The following is a 20,484-nucleotide window of genomic DNA, read 5'->3' as shown; positions in this document are numbered from 1 at the left end:
TATGAATAAAATTGAATCATTTTTATTTTAATAATAAAAGAATAAATACTTGAAATTATACTAGTAATCAAATTTTAAAATGCAAGAATAATTAACTTTTATTGCCAAAATTGTTGTTGTAATAAGCAATGAAAACCACATTAACTTTTCACTTCACTTTATAAACAGTCGACGAAACAGTTCACGTGTAGATGACTTGTAATTAATTTTAAAAACTGGCGTTTAGCTATAAAGTTTAAATATAATTATGAACAAGTTTTCATATAAATAAACTGTAATCAAATATATATCATCAATTATGTGAATCACTATAATTTTTTAGTCAATTATAACATAACCTATTATTACTGCACTCGCCGACAGCATAACGGAACACAGCGTAACGGAACAATGTGCGTAACGGGACACTTTTGTGCGTGCAGCCGGCGTTCATCGATTTATTAGACGTTGTCACGTCAAAAAGTATTGAGCTACCAAAGTCCTACACAAAGCGCTGGGGGAGTGCGCGAATAAATCGTGTTAAAGTCACTAGTTTACTTTTTGAAATATAAACTTAAAAAAAAAAAAAAATCTTCCAAACAAAGCTTATGTTCGCCCAACGAGGTACACGCAAAACTGTAACGGAGATTCTGGCTCACCACAAAGTCGCGTAGCAAAAAAAAATTCTAGTTTATTCAGACCAACACCATCTACAATTAGATCAGCTGTACTCACGATTTCTCTCGTCGCTGCAGCAGAAACACTCGTAGCTAATACCAAACAAGGCATTTAAATAAATTCAAACATTTTTAATAAATACGTCTGGCCTGTCCCCCGAAAGCCGAACAAACGTGCTCGAGGCTCAACGTGTGAAATTCAAAGTCTCGATAAAAGTTCTGCACCGCGCCCGGACATGGCCCGTACACTCCAACAGTCGCGGGCCCATTTGACTCCCCGCGCGCGAGGCGCTACAACGAGGTCTCGCCTCGACTCGGAATGTCTCGTCACTTCGGAACACACACCGGCCAACGTCTTTTTACAGGGCAGCCAACTGACACTTCCTACTGCCAACTGTCACGTAAACTCTCTACACGAGGAAACTGATTCCGCACCCCCGAGCAACTCCACAGCGATACAATAGAATTAAAACAAGAAATAATTACATAGGCTAAGATACATAATTATTTTATTAAAAACTAAACTAACAATTAAATATAACAACATTTAAATATTTAAAAAAAATTAAAACATATATTTAAAACAGGTATCTAAAAAAGATATTTTTAAAAGTATAGTTAAAACAAAGATAACCCCTTTTATTTTGTGTAAAAAACAGGGTTCCAAAAGCAAAACCGTATTTTGGCCAGAGAACTGGCCACAGCCTTGCGAAAAATGTATCGTTAGCTTTTAAACAAACGCAAGTAATATAGTGTTCAAACTGATACATTTCTCAAGCCACTTTTTTATTTATATTCCCTGCTTATTTGTTTCTATTAATATAAACAAGACAAAATTGTACAGTTTCTTGGACATACGCCATTGCATTATTTCACTGTTTGTCATGGGAAAAATGCATAAATGCAAATTAAGATATAAAATGAAAACATAAACCCACAGTAAACAAGACAAAACAGCTTATGCCAAACAAATAAACCCAGCGATGAACCTAAACAGGTACTATAGACAACACGACAGCGCAGGCGAGCACATTCAAACTTAAATATCAGACAGCACAAGAACTCCGTGGAAGGGATTTAGTCTCGGAAAAAGTAATAGTACAGACAAGCACAGTGGGGTAACAACGATTTGACAGGTTCAACTGTAACAGTAAATGCAGACGGACAGCAAAACCTGGGCAAGGCAGCAAATATACGAACACAACGGTGATCCTAAACAGACGTTATGGACAACACAACGACAACACCGGCGAAAACACCAAAATTCTTACCACGGAATTTTGGTTTTCTCTATTTAAGTATGAATGTGTTTCTCTGTGCTGCAGTAAATGTGTTGTCCATAATATATGTTTAGGTTCATCGGGTTTATTGGGTTTACCTGTTGGACATTAGCTGATTTAGGAATGTTTTCTGTGGGTTTATAAATGATATAAAAATACTTTATCGAAAAAAAAACTACATAAAAACGGTTAATTCAAAACTGTTTTCCACGCGATTACATTATCATAGTTCGATCTAGTCTTTGAAATATTAATTCCGTATAGTTTCCAAAAACCTTTTAAAAATATTTATCTTATTAAATACAAAAAACCATTAGTAGCATACAAATGTATTTTCTGGCACAGGTTCCAAGTCTAAGGAGCGGGTATCCGACCATTGTAACGTCACGGTGGCCATTTTTGTTGTCAAATATTCTCAAAATTCCTTAAAATTCCCTATTTCAGTAAATAAAAAAAAAATCCGTTTTGAACGAAAAATTACCCTCTTTTTTCCTCAAAAAAATCCATAGAAGCAAAATTTACTCAGAGTGGGGCAATTGTCCTTAAAAAGCCACAGCGGAGGACAGGACCGAGTCCTTGACATAAAAACTTGAATTTCTCTCATTTTTGACTAGTAAATTCCAATAAAATATATAAAAATTGCTAACCTCAAATGTTTAGCTCTTAATTCATTTCAGTACTCGCTTTGATTCCCGGCGAAATTAAACATGTAATTTATTAATAAAAACATTTTAAAAATTAATAATTATGATTTCAATAACATTTTAGTAAAAAAATCGATTTCGTCACGATTCCCGCTTGATTAATGAAAACCAATCCTTGGTTCGACTACACCGGGAATTGAACCCGCGACCCCTCGACGTGAGGCGTAAGTGCCTACTCGGTGCCTGACTTGTTTTCTGTGTACTTCGACACCCAGCGAGTATTTCGGACGAGTCGAGGTCCTGTTACAGGGAATTACACTTGAGTGTACTTGTGTACCACTAAAGAAAACAAAACTATCAGAATAAAACATTATCGTTTTTCTAAGACAGAAAAAAAGTAAGTACGTTTTTTTATATTATTAAGTAGAGCAAGTTTATTATTTGGTACTAAAGCGCAATCTACACAGCTAATTATTTTTTTTTAATATGGCATGGAGAATAATTTTCACGATTGCATCCATTAAAGCCCCCGCATACCCGGGCACACACACGGTGCGCAGAGCTTCAGGGAAAACAACGCGATTTCAAAACTACTCAACATATCCGAGTGGGGTCTGCTTACGAAAATCATTTAAGAGTTCGCTGAAGGCCGAAAAGTACTTTTGATTTCGGATTAAGTTTTTAAACTGTAGTTTTAGAAGAGTTAAAATGGCTAAAACGCATGTTTTCAGACAAATTTTTAGGCGTAAAACAACCGATACAGATTCTTGAAAGTACTTTAGGGACTTGCATTACAGCTTTATCTTCATTTCTCGGCCATGTAATGTTACGGTCACCGCTCAATGCACGACGAGAAGACTGCGCGCCAGTCCAGAGGAGACACCGCGCTAGAAGCACCAGCGAGCGTCGCGCTTATCATCCCGCCTCACCAACACATGTATACCTCTGACGAGGCGGGGTTAAGAACTGCACATACACAAATTGATTAATGAGGTCATGTGCGTGCAGTAGCGGCCGGTGATGTTAAATTATGGGTGTTCACACACTCATACATACACACATGCGAACACATATGCACTCATAAAGAAAAAAAAGAAGACATCCTACCTTACTGCGTTCTTGAAGCCTGTTTTGGTGTCAGATTATCTGTGTTGATGCGGAACCGTAGCAGTTACTGCTTATCTTGGAGTCGTGAAAGTTATATTTCGTTTATTACACAAAATAATGTCTGTATTTGTAGCCCGAATTAACACAACGAAGCGTATTGACCAGACTAGTTGTTTTTTAAGAGATTTTAAATTGTAACTCAAAATGGTAGATCGCTGATCAAGCCTCGCATAAATAATAAAAAATGATGTTTGATGTTCTTGAGTTTTCAAATTTGTGGCTGGGCTTAAGCTTATCAAAGTGTTGCACCTGAAAGCAATGTGAAGCTAAAAAATATGATTTTACAAACTTTAATGCTACAAAGGTATTATTATTAATTTGTAAAAAAAATCCATTCTTCTGGTTTTCAGCTGAGCAAACTTGTTGATGACTCTATGATTAAAATCATGCATGCTTTTTATTAGAGACTTTTCTATTGACAACATTGCTAAAGCAGTAAGCCTTTCTTCTGACACAGTGTTCCGAAGAAAAGTCTTGACCCTATTGAGAGTAGAGAAGCACCGTTCAGCTTCACTTGTTGTCATGGGAGTTGTTACAATAATCCTCAGAAGACTACTAAGTTGAGGAAATGTGTCCTGGTCCAGATTATTGCTCAAAAGAAACTGAAGTATAACCAAAGCACCATCAGCTTGATGAAAGTCATTCCTACTATACAAAACTTGCAGCTCTGTTTGCAGTTGCTCTTTTGATAGAAACGGGTATGTTTCAAGAGCTACTCTAAATTCTTCTTCTGGAAATGCATTTGAAACACTGGAAAACTATTGACGTGAAGAAGTTTAGAAACTGTAAAATGACCACTAAACGAAAATCTATCTTTAATTCCAACAATAATTGCATCGCAGACTTCTTTAGCATTTGCAGTTATGGATGTAAATGATATTTTTCTCCTTTTGTTTTGATCAGTTTGCTCCACTGAAGTACACATGTCCTCCACTTTATCTCTAGCAACCTGTATATAAATTGCAAACTGCTCAATACTTGTTTTGATTTTTCCATAGTCAATGTCAGAGGTTTGCAGTTGTTTGAACAATATGTCAGCGTGCGGCATGATACGATAAAAAAAACTCGAGCCAAAATAAAAAATACTGGGTCGTGTAAATTAGAAACAAGTCCACTGCTTTCTCGTCTTTTTTTTTTTTTTTTGTCTTCTACTCGCTCTGAATTACAAATATTTTCTAAGCACTCAATCAGCTCGTTCTTTTGCTCAAATACAGTGTTAACTGCCCGAATGTTGAAAACCCATCTTTTGGCTGCCAATCCTGTAAGTCTCTTTTTCACAACACTGTCAAGTAGTTTTGTCCTCTGCGAAGACCGAGTAAAGAATTCTGGGAAACCTGACGAATTGGAGAAAAATATTTTCACAGAACTGTTTATGGCTGCAGCGTTCTGCAAAACTAAATTAAACTGATGAGCATAGCAGTGAATGTAATACGCAAAGGGATACTGTTCTCTCATTTTTGTTTGCACTCCATTAACACGGCCACTCATGACAGCAGCACCATCATAGCACTGCGCAATTAATTTCGTCTTGTTCTCTCCCAGTTTCGAGTCTACTTCTGAATAAACAGATTTGTATATAGATTCAACATCTAAACCTTCTGGATTAAAAAAAAACCCAAAAATCTCTCAAAAATGATGCCATTTCTCTTGTATCGAAATACTAATACCATTTGTTGTGAAGTGAGCACATCAGTGGTTTCATCTACCATTACAGCTAAATAACTTGCTTGTTTTATTTCCTCTGAAATTCTTTCCCTGCAAATACACAACATGCATTCTAACAATTCATTCTGGATCGTCTTTGAAGTACCTTTATACACAGTGGCATTTTCTAAGTGTTCTTTCATTGCAATGTCGATCGAGCTTACAAAATTAACGAGGCCCCTGAAGACACCAGGATTTTCAGAAGTTTCACTTTCATCATGCCCTCGTAACGCCAGTTCAAACGTTCCACAAAATTTTACACAATCTATCAGTTTACCGACAATATATCTGTTCTTGTCCACTTGTTCATTATGTTTTTAAATAGACTCTCTGTAAGCACTGTCTAGCTGTGTACTGATGTTTATTCTACCTAGCAATGTAAATTCAATATTGGCATTTTTGTGAGCAAGAGAGTTTTCATGTTTATTAATTTTCTCGCCCAAATGTACGAGGTCCTTATAACCTTACTTTGTCCACGCGCTAACTTCTGCACTAAAAATCAGGCACGGAAAACAAAACAGAGCATTTGTTTTTACACAGCCGCATAGCCACTTGTGTTTTGTTAAAAAAAAATTGTTAAATTTACGTCTGAAAATACGTTTTTATGACTGTTTTCATAGTTATTTCTAAATGAGGCTGATCAGGAACTAAATTTTTAATTGTTAAATTTTCCTCGTACGTACGTTTTCTATTCGCTAAAATTGTTTGTACGTAATTCATTATGGCGATTTTTAAAAATCATACATGTTTACTGTACGCGCCAAATAACGCAGTCACATTTTCTCAGTTAGTCTTAAAACAAAGGGAAAGTTTATAACATACCTCAGAAAAATGTTGTCCTGCGTAAGGCACAGAAAAATATTTTACAAACGCACACGCAAACTAATTATTTAAAGATATTTACGCTCGCATTGAACCACAAGCAACTACTTGTTTCTACTGGACGTAAAAAACTGAAAACAAAAAGTTTGTTTGGTTAGGGGACAATACTGGCATCTACCGGGCTGATTCATAAGTTATGACTCACTTCTCTGATCAGTGCTGCTGTGCGTGCTGAAATTTGGAACTCCATCATTGAGCGACGAGACGCCAGGACAATCACGAGCACACCACAGTCGTGCACTCGTCCAGTGTTAAATGTCCCGTAGGAGGTGACGTAATTCCTTCGTGCGCATGCGCAAAAGGACCGAGGCAGGCATGCAGGCAGCGCGTTTCGTGCACAGATCCACTGTGAACACTACAGCGTTGCCGTATCGCCGCAATCGAAAAAATAAAAACAGACGTCCGTGACAGATGCAAACAAAGCGACGAGTGTAACTCTGGTAGCTGCCACTGGTAAAAGTAGATAAAAAGGTACTTTCAACTCTACAAAATAAGTAAATGTTCTGTAGAAAACTGGGTGTGCACGTACACCTGTGCTCTTTAATACCGGCCGCTACTGTGTGCGTGTACCAAGGCTTGACCACCCGCCAGGTGTGACAACTGTCACTAATTTCCTTTCCTGCGCCATAGGCTGGAATCACAATAGCCCGTCATCCTGCAGAGTGTAGCCAATCAGAGGGCCCGAACAATTTCATCTGTCCATCCGTCAAAAGTTTGACGAGCTCATTCTTTTGACGAGTGGGTGGATTGGTTATATCCACGTTTTTGTTGCGCCATCTTGTTTCCAGAAAACAGGCCTGTTCGTTCCATTGTTTTGTATAGATGAACATATCGGGAAGCCTACTTTTCACAGACGAGATAGCCAAAACCCGAAGTTCCCCGAAGTTCATGGTTTTTTCCGTATCTTTAATGTAGCTATCCTAACGAAATCAACCGTCCACGATGTTTTAAAGTATTTATAATGTAGCTAACTTAACCTAATTGACCATTAGTATCCTTTTATCAACACCGCCATATTTATTTACAATGAACAAAAAAAAAACCGAAGATGCACGATCGGGCGTTTGGCTCTCTCGTCTGTGAAAAGAAGGCTTCCCGAACATATCGCGTCCGTCCTTCATAATATTTTCCCTTGTACATGCTGCCAACCGTTGATAAAACTTAAATTTTTGAGAAAATGTATCTTGTTGGTAAAATTATATTAGTTTGACAAACATGTAAGTAATGAACTTATAACTCATTAAACTCAGTGTTACATGCATAATTAATTTATTAATTACACGTCTGTGAATAGGACAATTTTTTTTTCAAAACACAAACTTCAAAATGTGTTCAAACATAGTTTAAAAAAAATAATCAAGTAAGCATCTAAAGAATTAAACTTACTTTAAAAATTTCTAATATGATAAAATTTGACATTTGGAGGTTATAATTTCATCCTTCCGTAAAAAGTTTGAAGTTGCCAAGCTTTTGACGGACGGACAGATGAAATTTTTCGGACCATATGATTGGCTGCAGGTCACATGACCGACGGACGGATGGAGGCTAAGAACTATTGTAATTCTGGCTTAACAGAATTGTTAAAACCTACGTCGAAAAAATTCAATCACAACTAAAAAAAATTTCTGAGGAAATGCTAAAACAATTATGTACAGGAACACGATATAAATAGCAGACAACATCGATTGAAATCTCTGAGAGGATAGCCGAATGTTGGCAGCACTTGTTTAGGAAAGTTTTCTGATGGACGGATGAAGTTATGTTGTAGATAGCTCGGCTTGCTGCGTGGCGTTGTCGGACGGAATAATGATGTACGGATGTCGGACGCAATCGTGACGGACTATTGTAATTCCTGCGTCATAGGAGCAGTGGCGCACCCATTAGGGGGGGGGGGGAGGTTGGGTTTTAAACCCCCTCCGAAAATGTGAAGAAAATATCAAGAATGGAAAAAGTAAAAACATTCCCAGTCCCAGCAAAATAGGTACAATGGTCTATGAGCAGCGCTCAATCTACCAAACTTTGTGAGATGTTTTCACGTCAGTGTATACATTATGGTGTTAGTATTACATCTGTAGTCTGCTACTGTGAATTACTTTAATTTTATTACAAATTAGTTTGTGTTATATAAAAACTAAGAATTGTTTGTGCGCTATGTTTATCTCAATTTTTGCATAATTTTGGACTGTATTTCTGCAGTTTTAACTAGACATTATATGTGGAAATTTTATACCCTTTGTTTTTACTCGTAGAGTGAACTTAATTTGTGCGTGTGAATGCATTAAAAAGCAAACCATCATTGTCAGTGATTTATAAGTTGCACAGAATGTGGACTATAATGCAAGCTATGATTCTCATGGTATTATAATCATACTGATTTTGAGCGGACGAGACCCTGGGTTTGATAAAGGTACTTACTTATCTTTGTTTGATTCTTGTCTAAAACAAAATTTAGTACCGTACTAAAAATTATTATTTTTTCTACCAGCAGTATATTCAATAATTAGATACAAAAACTTCTTAAATAGCAACAAATTTCACCTAGAAATACAAATTTTCCCGGGAGAGGACCCCTCTTTATTTCTGAAACCGGTGTTCCTTCATTAAAAAAACAAACATCAACCCCCCCCCCCCCCCTAAAAAAATCCTGGTTGCGCCTCTGCATAGGAGTAAAACCCGCACAGTGAACACAGAAGCACAGCGCGTGCCAACTACCAGTGTGCCTACAGACACGCGAGACACCCGTTGTGTGATCACTGTCAAGGAGCCGTGCCGAAAATAAAATGGCGGTAAAGGGATATTTCTCATTTAATAAAAGAAGTTGTTAGTGTCAAGGTACTGGAAATATCAGACATATTTATTTCATTTTTTTATTTTTATAAAAAAGTCCTTTGGAAAGCAATTGCCAAAAAATAGTTTGTAATACTACAAGGGTGTGTTGTAAATTTGTACAACATATTGCTACGGTTATATTGCATATTATATGAAATACGTTTTTCGAGATAGTACTGAATATTTCTTGCTGCGCTTACGAAAATTGCCGCATAATTTAAATTTTGATTGATTATGCTATCATTATACTTTATTTGGTTTTATTATGCTTAATTATCAGCGTAGTTAATACTGGGAAGCTATTCAGGGAACGGTTTGACAAATAGGCCTAACTGCTGGAGGTATCGGGACAATACAAAGCATAAATGCCCGGGTAAGTATCCGAACACAGTATTACTGCGAACTCTATTTCGTAGTGATACAGTCCATCAAAAGATTCGAAGTGACGCAAACTTAGATTTCCAAACAGGAAATTTTTTCCCCGTTTTTCGTTTAGAGTTAAACTTTCTGAGATGTAAGCCATTTTAGTAATTATAAGTATAGGTATTCGTAAGTCGCCTAAGATGACCATTGAAAAATGATTAATACAACAAAACCTTTGATTTAATAACAAAGTCGTGTTCAACTTCAAATGTTATTCCAATTTTACTCTTCCGTTTTCTATTTTATACACTTATCTATGGAGTAGGCTAATATTTGGCTTTATGAGACGCTTGTCTCCAAGGTATACATATCTCTTTGGCATTACAGAGTCAGTGAGTCAGTGATGAGCGTAACTGTATATAGGATTTCACATGAATATTTCGGTTGGATTCACATAGAGATAGTACAGTGCACCACGCATCACCTATGGATGTTCGGGAAGAATGTCCGCGTGTTATGCACTCCGCAAGTTTCTGTCGAGCTGTTGTTCGTCCCGCAGGTAGAGGGGGGGACCCCGTGACGGCAGTATTTTAAAGTCCCGACCAATAGGGTCGCGCGGTTGCACAACGACTTCTTCGGCCATTCGCATTCTTTATTGCCTCCCTCTCTCTCTGACTCTCTCTCTAACCTCCCTCCACACCGCTCAACGCGCGTACCACCCTGGGGTAGTGGCAGCCCTGCATCCTGTACAGTCTGTCTCTCTCCCTCGTGGCCGTGGGAACACCCCGTGGACCCAGTAGCTGTCACGCGCGCGCCACGGCCTGTCGCCGCCCCGTCGCGTCGTTTCCGCAACGTTGGCGACACTGCTTCGTGTGTTGTTGTCGCGCCTGCCACGTCGCCCTGTTCCAACCGGTAACAAAGACACGTCGCTGACTGAGCTACTCTTTTAATCGTAACTGCAGTTCGTGGATCGTTTGTCAACATTATAAGTTATTAATGTTTCTCCGTTTCTCTCGGTCTACATCCGTGTTTTTTTTTTCATTCACTGCGGTTTCAAGTGTCGCCCTGGTGTTGGAGTGACGTAAGCTGTGAGTCGAGTGTTCCAGATCAGCGGACGGAGTGCAGTGTCGGTTGTTGCAAACTTGGTTATCGCGTGACTACAAGACCGTGTTGAAACAGTGTTATGATGGTTTGGTCATGTGAACATGTGTGTGTTTTTACAAAGTGCATAAATGTTTCCGAGGACCGAAATGCTTTTTTTTTTCTTCCTTCGACTATAGAACTGTTGAGAAAGTTCACGGTGCTTAATTATTTTACGGTTTCGTAGAGACCTGAAGTTTTTTCAAGAATCCGCGCGGGCGTCGATAACTTGCAAGTGATTTATGATGAGCAAAGACATCGGCGTGGTTGTTCTGCCCCTTCGCGAAGACCGACCCCAGGGAGGCGCGACCAGTGGTCCTGTACGTCGCGACACGCAGCAGGCAGCAGTTTAAACATGCGCTCCAGGAAGTTCAGGAAAAAGACTTTGATTCTCTCGAAGCTGAAAATACCCAGTAGGTTTTCAGGCCCGGGTCACCACGCGCCCGGCCGGAAGTCACCCCGGGTTTCCGTTCCCGGCGTTCGAGGCGGTTGAGGCGATAGTGCAGACCCGGGGGTCGACACCGCCATATTTGTTATTATTACTAATCGACTTGACGGCGAAGTTAAGGCTTCCAGCCTTCTGTCACATTCGACCACGGTACTACACAACAAATCAGTATTCAATACTTCATAAAAACTCATATTGCCAACCTAAAAAAAAATCCAGACATTTTTGCACGACTAAAGAACATAAACGACAAAAAAAAATAACCAAAATAACGTGAAACAGGAATAATACAGCAGATACAAATGTGGTTACAAGCATTACGCCCACGCGTTTATTTATTTTATTTTCTTTATTTATTTATCGTCTTTATTGGTTGGCGAAGTTACACTTAACCACTTTTCTGCAATTACATCAAATGGTGGAATACTAAAAATTAAGCATGGTATAAGCAAATGTCGACTAAATATCAAGTGAACAAATTAACATTTTAACCGCTGTTAGCGGCACGTTTAACGGCATGTTGGCGGCTGCGGTCGCGGGGATCATCAGGTGACATTGCCAACGATGCACTTCGCGACCTCGCGTATAGAACTCGGAGAGCGGCAGGGCTGAACGAGGCTCTGTGAGAGGAGGAGTGGGGTCGCGCGCCTGACCACGAGATGTGTCGGAGGACTGTGAGTGCGGCGAGGTGACATGAAGGGGGGCGGGAGGAGGGCGGTGGTCAAGGAGCCCTCGACGACAGAGACGCCCGAGTCGACGGAGTCGACGGCGCGGGAGGTGGCGGAGGCGGGCGCGAAGGGCGACTTCGTGGCCAGGAACCGGCTGCGCGCGGGGCTGAAGAGGAGCGCGTGGCGCGCCGTGCTGCAGAGCGCACTGGACTCGTTGCAGAGGGGCAAGATCCCGCTGCTGCTGGCCGTGGAGGCGGGCAACCAGTCCATGGTGCGCGAGTTGCTGGGGCAGCAGGCGGCGGAGCAGCTGCGGGCGGCCACGGAGGGCGGCGACTCGGCGCTGCACCTGGCGGCGCGCCGCAAGGACGTCGACATGGTGCGCATACTCGTCGACTACGGCACCAACGTCGACATTCAGAACGTGAGTACCATCCCTCTCCATCTCCATCTCTCTACTGCACTGTCCGTGTCCTGGTACGTGCGCTGTCGAACAAATTACGATAGCTAGAGACCTGAAAACTTCGCGGATACAACGACCTCTAGGTAGGGATAGGAAAAATTTCACGGGTTCATTTCGCGACAGGCTAAAATACAAATAGTTACACCTCAGCGCTGCCTCTGCTATTGGCTCACAACTCACCTGGATGACTCTGGGCCAATGAGACACACCCGACCAAAGCTTTATCGAATCACAGGCTGCTACGTTGGGACGTCTCACAAGACAGCAGCCAATGAGTGGGGTGGCATTTGACCGAGTGTACGTAGAATTTATGGAGTTCGTCCTGCAGGTCATTGAACCCGCGAATTTTTCCTATCCCTACCTCTATAATAGCCTCCATTACACCTCTGCATTTTTCAAGCAAACACGCGTATACATTGGGTGATAAATTGTGAGAGGCGTCCCCACTGGGTAGCTCGTGATTCGATGCTTCTTCGGTCGATAAGTCTCTCTCATTGGCCCAGAGAGAGCTTCAGATAAACTGCGAGCCAATAGCAGAACCAGCAGAATATTGTGCACATGTTTGAATTTCAGCCTATCACGGAAATTAATCCGCGAATTTTTCTGGTCTCTGACGATAGTTAGATACCTGAAAAATTCGCGGGTTCATTTCGTGTCATGCTAAAATTCAATTAATTATACCTTAGTTCTGCTTCTGTCATGGGTCCACTGTTAATCTGGAGGACTGAGGACCAATTAGAGACCCTCACACATAGAAGTGTCGAATCACAGACCACCCAGTCGAGACGACTCACAAGTCAGCAGCCAATGAACAGTTGGCATTTGCCCGAGTGTGTAGAGGATATTGTAGTCTATCCTGGAGGTCATTGAACCTGCGAATTTTTCCGGTCTCTAACGATAGTAAACAAATTTTGATTAGAAGCGAAAATGTTTATTCTAATAATTTAATTTCACAAACACAGTATTCATTATAAATCACAACGCATAATATTTAAATGCACATATATAATTTTTATTCGTATGTGGCCTTTATTTAATCCTGTGAAAATTTCATGCGATGAAATAAAGGCTCCACGCAAATAACAATTATATGTGTGCTTTTAAATCTCATAAGTTGTGATTTATGTTGAATACTGTGTTTATAAAATTAATATATTAGAATAAACATTTTCAATACTAATCAAAATTAATTCTATTAGCCCTACTTTAATAAATTAAATCATACATTTAACACATGTTTGTATTAATATTGAATGCTGAATATTATTATTTTTTAACTTGATTGAATTTATACTTTACTAACCAAATTTATAATATCACTACGGTCCTTTTGTTATCTTATTTCAATTAATTATTTGTGTGCTAAATTGAAGTTAGTTTTTTTTGTTACGACAAGTAAGTATAACTTCTAACGTGAGAACATAAGTAGGCCTACACGCACCATTTTGGTTATTTCTGTGCTCGCCATTGATCTGCAATTAGGCAGTCCTTCTTGTTACCACAATCAGTAATCGATTTGCTGCAACCAAATACTCTTAGGCCTGTTCTACAATGACAAGTAAATGGAGACGGATCTCCCTGAATATGTTTTTCTATCACGTTTGCTGCTTCCATAATTCACAGAAACGTAACAAATGGCAACTAATAAGATTGCATTTCAAAGTTCAAAAATATTCATTTAATTAAAAAATATATATATTATGCTTTGAAAACACAGCACGGGCAGAGTTACATAAATGAAAAAAATAAAAAGACTAGATAGAACACTGGTTATTTTTGAACTTGAAACCATTTTTAACGTATTTCGAACATAAAAAAACATGGCTACCATCGCAGGCAAGTATTCGGCTTCTATTGGTCTCACGGAATAATGTAACCGGAAGAGCTGAGCATTGCCCAGCTAATCCGTCTCCGTCTGCGTGCGGTTGTAGAAAATCTGTTCCGTGAGATCCGTCTCCGTTTCCGTGATCCGTCTCCGTTTACGTGATCCGTCTCCGTTTACGTGATCCGTCTCCGTTTACGTGATACGTCTGCGTTTACGTGATCCGTCTCCGTTTCCGTGCCATTGTAGGACGGGCCTTGTCGGTGGACGTTCTGAAACATCTGTCGCTCGGAGCTCCGCCTTCTGGAGTAATTATGTGGCAAGTGTGAAGTCGATGCGAGGTGCTTCTTCAGCTACTGTAACCCAGCGTCGATATCCTGGACACGGCCAACCTCCGGTTCACACTAACTTTATGTCTGAGTGTTTTCCTTTCTTTTGTTTGTGGTCCGAACTGTTCACTCGGTGGTTAGCTGACCTTCGCGACGAAGGTACCTGGGTTCGTGGAGGCTCAAGTCCCAAACACAATCAACGTAATACCTGCACATGGATAGTTATAGCGACAACCAGTTTAACAACACGGCACTAACCCAGCGGTCCGACTACAACGACTATAGACTTAACACCGTTCCTTTGTTCATTTTGGTTGTTTTAGCCTTCAAAAAATAATGCTGCTGTTGTTGGTAAAGTGTAATTAAAATGGGGGAAAATAGTATCAACATAATAAAATCGATAATAGCAAAGGTATTGCAAAATTAAATGCACCAAAATATTTTTTTTCACCTTTGGAAATTAGACAGTGACGTTTATAGCTTAACTTCATCCTACGGATACAATAAACAAAATAAAATAATATTCAGCACAATCTAGTCAACTGGCATATTTTCTTATTCATTAAATAAAATTCTCAAATGATGATGTAGTAGAACTTTAAGAGCTTCTGGTTGGCCAGAAACATATCACGGTTTTAGCAAAAACCACAGAATTAAGCAAGAGTTAAAGTGAGAGCTACTGTACTTAAACACTAATAGCGGACTTAAGTAAATGCTTAATACAGTGCACGATTGTAGCTAGTTAGATTGAATTTAATGTAGTTTGGTGCTATGTATTATACTGTGTTGTTAGTGGAATACTCATGTTAGTTGTGTCCAAGAGTTTAGGCATGGGTGCAAATTTGTACTGCCCAAACACCAGCCGGAACGTCTTTTAAAGTTTTGCCTACTTTTCACAAACTATCCATTGGGAACCGGATCCCAGACAATATTCATAATATTATTTTACTCTGGTGTGAAGTTTCTCAAACTAGTGTTATCTATACATCCAAAAACAGTTTTTAGTATTTAACTTCATTAATAAAACTTAAACTACTTACTGCGAAGAATACCACCGACAAATTGGACTTTGTAACTAGTACAGTGTCCAAGATATCGCGTTAACTATGGGTGCCTTTCATTGGTAACATCGGTATAAGAGTACATATTTACATGTCGTCATGTCATAGGTGCGAGAATCAAAATATTTTATTTAGTGTAAACACTACTACTGTTTGAATAAAAATATATAAAGCTCGGGTGAATTTTGCCAGACCATAAAGCCCTTATTCCCACTGAAACTTATAAAAATTTTTAAGAACAAATTGTGATTTTGCCAACATTATGTAAATTTAAAAAAAATGCACGCAGAAATATTAAATATTGAATCAAGACTGAAATTATAAATAATCTTTAATATATAAATAAAAATAATACGAAACTTTTGGCATTTAGGAGAATTTATTTCACAATTTTTGAGTTTCTTACATTGATCCCAAAACCTTATCACCAAAATTTTTGTAACTTTAAATGGCTCGAAAATTAAGTGATGAACTTCATGAAGTCAAACTGGCTTGCTTGATAATATTGTAAATGCTATAACTATAAATATATTAGGTATACGTGTATTATAAAATTGAATACATTGTATTGTAATCAATTTATAGAAACCAACGGCAGCTTAGAAAGCTGACCGAAATAAAATTTGGGATAAAATAACGTTTCTATAATAGAATATGCGAGGCAACAAGACAGGACAACTCGCCAGTCAGTCGACGCGCTCGCCTGCGGGTGTGGCACCGTCCATTGCTATTACACGCTTAATGCAATTAGCAGTGGCGCCTAGTTATCCCCCTTTCAGTGAGAAGTCTCTTGGGCTCTGGAAGGTTCGGCACGTTCCCAGAGCCCCATCTGCGTGAAGTGGCGTAACTAGTACGACATTGTTCTGGAAGCTTTGTAGTTCCAGCCCACCAATATAAATGCATGTAACATTTCTCCGACACTGCTGCGACCCGTCGTCGCAGAATGTAAATGTATGAGCTTCAGTTAACGTGAGAGACGTTTGTGTACTCTCAGTACGTGTTGGCGCAACGTTCAGAGGAATGATCCAAAGATATTTTTTTTTGGGCTGAGCCAGGGCCGCGTCTAGGGGGGGGGGGGGGGGCAAAAGGGGCATTTGCCCCGGGCCTAACATTCAAGGGGGCCTCAAATTTTATCAAAAAACTATATCATTATTTAAAGTGAATTCCTATTTTATATCTGGCGTAATAATAACTTGTCTTTAAATTTAGATACCTATTTATTTAGTTTTGTAAAGCATGATTTCACAATAAAACCACTCCGTGCTGTAATTTGTATGGTTTTATTTATAACTACTGAGTAAGTCACCGACATCGATGCCGGTCCATGAACCTCCTCAAACACTAGAACCATGTGATTGTGATGGTAAGTTGCCTTTGACTTTACCACTTTCAAGCTCTGATAAAGTTAAAGAAAACACAAAAGTAACTAAAATAGATAATTGTAATCTCATTAACACAACTCCAGAAATTACCATAACTTCTAGAAACTGTGCTAGGACTGAAAGAAGTGTAGTTTGATAGTGCAGTGTTAATAGAAGAAATCCAGCAGGATCCTGCTGCATGGCCTGGAAATATCACTGACGAAATGATTAGTTATTGTGTTGATAAGGGGCCGGACTGTTTTAGTAATAATCATGGAGACTACACAGCTTCTGCTAGGCAACATCCAAAATGTACTCGTAAACTAACATCATCTGCATTTGTGAGAGTTCTTGAAAATGGAGAGCGACAGGAGAGAAAATGGTTATTGTACTCTAAATGTACGGGAAATGTGTTTTGCTTTGCGTGCAAACTTTTCAGTAATTGTAAACTATCAAAATTTGTAAATGGTTTTTCTAATTGGAAGAAAAAAAAGAAGAAAAGTTGAGGGAGCATGAAAACAGTATTGAACACAAAGCATGTTCTTTAAAATGGGTTTCAAGAAAAAAATAAGAAAATGTCAAATTCATCACATTTAGATGCACAAGTGACTGAGACAAATTACTGGAAGAATGTTATTGTTAGAGTAGTGGCAGTTGTAAAATGTTTGTGCAGTCGTGGTCTTCCTTTTCGTGGTATTAATCAGATGCTTGGATCACCTCGTAATGTTAATTACCTAGGAATTTCGGAACTCCTTGCTCAGTTTGATCCTTTTTTACAGGAACAATTAAGGATACATGGGAACAAAGGAAAAGGTCATGTATCGTATCTTTCTTCTGATATATGTAAAGAATTCATTGAGCTAATGGGCAACGATGTTTGGAAACACATGCTAAATGAGATTAGACAGGCTAAATATTATTCACTGATAGTTGATTCTACACCTGATGTTACCCATACAGATCAATTATCTTTTGTATTTAGATACTGCCTTAACTGTAACATTTTGGAAAAGTTTTTGTGTTTCATTCCATTTTACAGCCACACAGATAGAAATTTAAGTGAAGTTGTAACCTGTACTCTAAAAGACAACACCATTGATATGCAGGATTGCCGAGGTGAGAGCTATGATAATGCAGCCAACATGTCAGGAAAATACGAGGGCCTACAAGCGCACATTAAATCAATAAACAGCTCTGTGCTGTATGTTCCATGTGCAGCACATTCAGTAAACTTAGTAGGAAAAAAACAGCGTTGGTGAATATATTCATGCAACAAAACTGTTTCTGTGTTTAGAAAAGCTGTACTCATTTTTCGCTGCTTCCACTCACAGGTGATCAGTTCTTGAAAGAGTTATTTCGGAAAGCACAGGAAATAGCGGAAAGCCAAAAATCACTGTCAAGAGCTTGTCGGAAACAAGGTGGTCATGCAGAGAAGATGTATTGAAAACTCTCGTCATTCATTGTGATGAGATTTTCTGTGCATTTAATGATATGTTCAACGACAAAAATGAAACGCAAGTCACAAGGATGGAAGTGAACTCCCTCATGAAGGAAATACAATATTTAGAATTTGCTTTTATGGCCGTATTTTGGTACGACAGTATGGAAAGATTCGGTGCAGTAACCAAGCATCTACAGAAGCCTGGACTCGATGTCATAACTGGTCATCAACTGATGAATTCTTTGAAAGATTTTGTTTCCGATTTGCGAAATAGTTTTGATGAAATTGAAGTTAAAGCAACACAACTAAGCAACCATCTGTTACAAACTTTTGTAGATACTAGATCTTCCAAAAATAAAAAGTTTTTGGATGGAAAAGACGAACTTTCAACTGTTGTAACATCCCGCGAGAATGTCAGAATTTCCACATTTCTATGCATCGCTGATAAGCTCCGCATGGATCTGGAGAAGAGAGCTGCTTCCTACAAAGATATTGCCTCAACATTTGGGTTTCTTTGTAACTTAACTACAGCAAGTGAAGATGAACTCAAATCTAGTGCTACCGAGTTGGTCAGAAAATACAGAAAGGATCTGCAGCCTGTTATTACAAATGAATTATTACACTTATCATCATTTCTCAGAGAGCAACAAGTTGAAGACAGTGTTACATCATTCACTCCACAAAAGGTTTTGCAGCACTTATATAACAGTGATATAATTGATGTATTTCCAAATGTATCAATAGCACTGCGCTTGTATTTGACACTACCAATCACAAACTGTGAAAGTGAAAGATCATTTTCAATACGTCAGTTCTGAAGAATCAATTCCGATCTACCATGTCACAAGAGAGATGAAACACGTTAGCGGTGATTTCTACAGAACATGATATTGTGAACAACATTTCATTTGATGGACTCATTAACTTGTTTGCTGCTGAAAATGCAAGGAAGAAGTTTATTGCAAAGTGAGTTAAAAAATATGTAATTTTGATTGGTCGGGATCTGCAAGTCATAAAATTGTGTAAATATTTGAGAACGATTTAAGACTTTCGTAAATGACGCAGAGAAATATTGAGGGTGGGTGTTGGCTATGAAATATTACTCTATTTCAACTAGAAAATTTGTTGTTATACATTATTTTGTTTTCCCTGCATTGATATGTTTCATATTTCTGCGTATAGAGGCTGCATTTCATTATGGTACTTCTTGTCCTTTTTTATGTTAGTTATTACATACATACACGTCAATGCAAATATGAGTTTTTCATATCTGAAAATTATCACTACAATAAAAACAGGGGGGGGGGGGGCCTCCGAATATTGTTGCCCCAGGTCTCGCATTCTCATAAAACTGCCCTGGGCTGAGATCATTGGCTCGCCGATCGAAGAGCATCGTGGTGCAACTGGCCACATCTAAGAACAGCTGCGACGGGAGGACACGGCAGCGTGTTCTACTTTGTTCCGAGAGGCGCGGGGAATGCAGGGAAGCGACGTGACAAGGACCAGCGAGCGGCAAGGCCACCGGAGCGCTGTTCGTGCCGCACGGACGTAACTCCGCGGGTGCAAGTCGAGCCCTTCTCGGACAGGGGTGTCCAGTGTGAGTGCTCCTGCGCGCACCCCTGGTGGCCAGGCCCGGCTGAGGCGCTCGCGTGGTGTCGCCTGCAAGCACAATGGGGAGCCTAAGATGTACATCAAGTTCTGTCCCTGCCCGAACACACCCGAATATTCACCTTCGGCCAACCTCGGGTTTAGTTATATACATTTATATTTCTCTGTTTATTTTAATGTAGCTATACTAACCTAACTAACCGTCCATAGTGTTTTTTAAGTGTTTTAAAGTAGCTAACCTAACCGACCTCTTTTAATATTTGAATTCATTTTTTCCTGCGCAAAAATAAAACAAATCCCGAGGTTGGCCGAAGGTGAATATTCGGGCGTGTTCGGGCAGGGACAGAAATTGATGGACATCTTAGGCTTCTCTAGCACAATGCTGTGGATAGGCGCCAGGTGTTGATCCAGGCGGAAAGGGGGGGGGGGGGGGGGTGTGCGTAACATCCTAACTCTCGGTATACGGTATTTGGTGGGCGTAATTTCGCGAATACGAAGGAAGACGCATGGAAATCTGTAACCACGGTGCTGCCATCATTAAAAGATGGCGCGAACCATTGTTTACAAAGCCAAAGGTAAACTTTAGGTTATTAAGTGTTTAGTGGAATTTTTTAACAAGAT

General features: G+C 39.4%; 1 protein-coding gene across 1 annotated transcript in view; it reads left to right on the top strand.

The window, feature by feature from the left end:
* Positions 1-20,484, top strand: part of LOC134538475 (serine/threonine-protein phosphatase 6 regulatory ankyrin repeat subunit A-like) — a 210,704-nt gene that overhangs the window by 73,730 nt on the left and 116,490 nt on the right. The window contains 1 exon segment of the mRNA XM_063379807.1: positions 12,002-12,202. Within this exon segment, the coding sequence (XP_063235877.1) occupies positions 12,002-12,202 (201 nt within the window).

Source organism: Bacillus rossius, chromosome 13 (genome assembly GCF_032445375.1).
Source record: "Bacillus rossius redtenbacheri isolate Brsri chromosome 13, Brsri_v3, whole genome shotgun sequence".
Classification (NCBI taxonomy): domain Eukaryota; kingdom Metazoa; phylum Arthropoda; class Insecta; order Phasmatodea; family Bacillidae; genus Bacillus; species Bacillus rossius.
This window is presented reverse-complemented; position numbering and strand designations above follow the sequence as displayed.